The sequence below is a fragment of the Sinocyclocheilus grahami genome, unplaced genomic scaffold (assembly GCF_001515645.1).
Source record: "Sinocyclocheilus grahami isolate Dianchi unplaced genomic scaffold, SAMN03320097.WGS_v1.1 scaffold17856.1, whole genome shotgun sequence".
Taxonomy (NCBI): Eukaryota; Metazoa; Chordata; class Actinopteri; order Cypriniformes; family Cyprinidae; genus Sinocyclocheilus; species Sinocyclocheilus grahami.
The window spans coordinates 1-1718 of NW_015516820.1; the positions used below are offsets into that span (position 1 = coordinate 1).

A 1718-nucleotide genomic window follows, 5' to 3' on the forward strand; every position below is an offset into this window, starting at 1 on the left:
CTTCAGTGTCACATGATCCTTCAGAAATCATTCTAATACGCTGCTCAAGAAACATTTATTCCTCTAGTATTATCAGGTTTTTTTGTGGAAACCATGATACATTTTTTTTTAGGATTCTTTGATGAATAATATGCTCAAGTGAACAGCATTTATTCGAAACAGAAATCTTTTGTAACATTATAAGTGTCTATACTGTCACTTTTGATTAATATAATGCATCCTTGATGAATAAAAGTATTAATTTCTTCTCTTAATGACCCCAAACTTTTGAATGGTAGTGCAGTCAGATATGTGATCTGTGTGCAATACCTTGACGTAGTCAGCATGTCCGGGGCAGTCGGTGTGAGCGTAGTGTCTGTTGGCGGTGGTGTACTCAACATGCGAGGCATTGATGGTGATTCCTCTAGCCTTCTCTTCAGGAGCATTATCAATATCCTCATACGTCTTATAACGTGCACCGCCGGCCTCGGCAAGGACTGACACAAACAGATGAAGAAAATGCACTCAGCGCACCACTTTTGATTAATAAGAGCAAAAATTAAGTCGTCAGTTTACCTTTGGTGATGGCGGCAGTCAGCGTGGTTTTGCCGTGATCAACATGACCAATGGTCCCGATGTTCAAATGGGGTTTACTACGAGAGAAAACCTTCTTTGCCTCTGCTGCGAAATTCCTTCGACTTAGAGGAACTGCGCTCTAAGGAGAAAAAAAAAACATTCATACATTTCAATATGACTTGTTCCTATAATACTATACCTTAGTGGCATTATTTGTCATACATTGCAATTAAATATATAAGTCATTTGAAAAAAAAAAGGGTAAATGTTGGGTTTGATAAATGTTAGCTTAAGTTAATTTGGATTTAATAATTATGCAGTTTACAATATTTTGATTACGATAATCCTAAATAATATTATTACTCTAATGCATTTCAATAAAATCTTCTACTGTGTGAAGTTATGGACATTTGAACATGAAAACACTCACCAGTTTATAAGAGCTGTGCAGTAAACTCGGGGAGGTCAACTGCAGAGCTGGAAAACATGAGGGGGGGGATTAGCTTTATGTCACACACAAACCTAATAATTCATCTACATGAGATTTATACTGTCTTCAGATTCAGGTACGAGTCCGCACATTACTTCAACAATGAAAACAATTCAAAACAGGGCTCGTTATCACATTAATCAACCCACAACAAAACCAATGAATCAAACAGTCTCTTTGCATAGCTGTCAAAAATAGCACGAGGCTGAAACAATCCTAATCCATTTCCCAGAAGTCTAATCTTGACACAGGACAGGTTCTCAGTTACATACGCATGCACCACCTGATGCATTACTGTCATTTAAGTTGCTGTATCTCTATGGTACATAAGACAAGACTGAGGAACTTGACCTTGCTTAGGGAACGCCCGAGCATCCTTCCTCTATCCACACTGACATTCACATATACACGTATAAATGATAGATTCCGCACGTAAAACACCCGTAGCTTGAAAACAAGGTCAATGTCACACGAAAAGAAAAAGAAACACATTTCGTAACTTACCGGAGAGGCACGCGCGGACGCCCACGAGCGCAGCCATTTTGCGGACAACGACAAACACGCATGCGCGGAGACGCACACAGACGCCATCAACACTGGACGCGGTTTGCGCCTTACCGTAAACATTCTAAACAAATCGACCATGTAAAACTGAACAGTCGGCTCTTTACAT

General features: G+C 39.5%; 1 protein-coding gene across 1 annotated transcript; it reads right to left on the reverse strand.

The window, feature by feature from the left end:
• Window positions 1–265: 265 nt before the first annotated feature.
• On the reverse strand, window positions 266–1637 carry LOC107579511 (elongation factor Tu, mitochondrial-like; the record flags this gene model as incomplete). The annotated part of the gene is made up of 4 exons (XM_016265340.1): window positions 1550–1637; window positions 986–1032; window positions 556–694; window positions 266–476 (listed from the first exon to the last, which is right to left on the reverse strand). Coding segments are annotated over exons 1-4 (434 nt in total), but the record flags the coding sequence as incomplete, so codon positions are not given.
• Window positions 1638–1718: the final 81 nt, after the last annotated feature.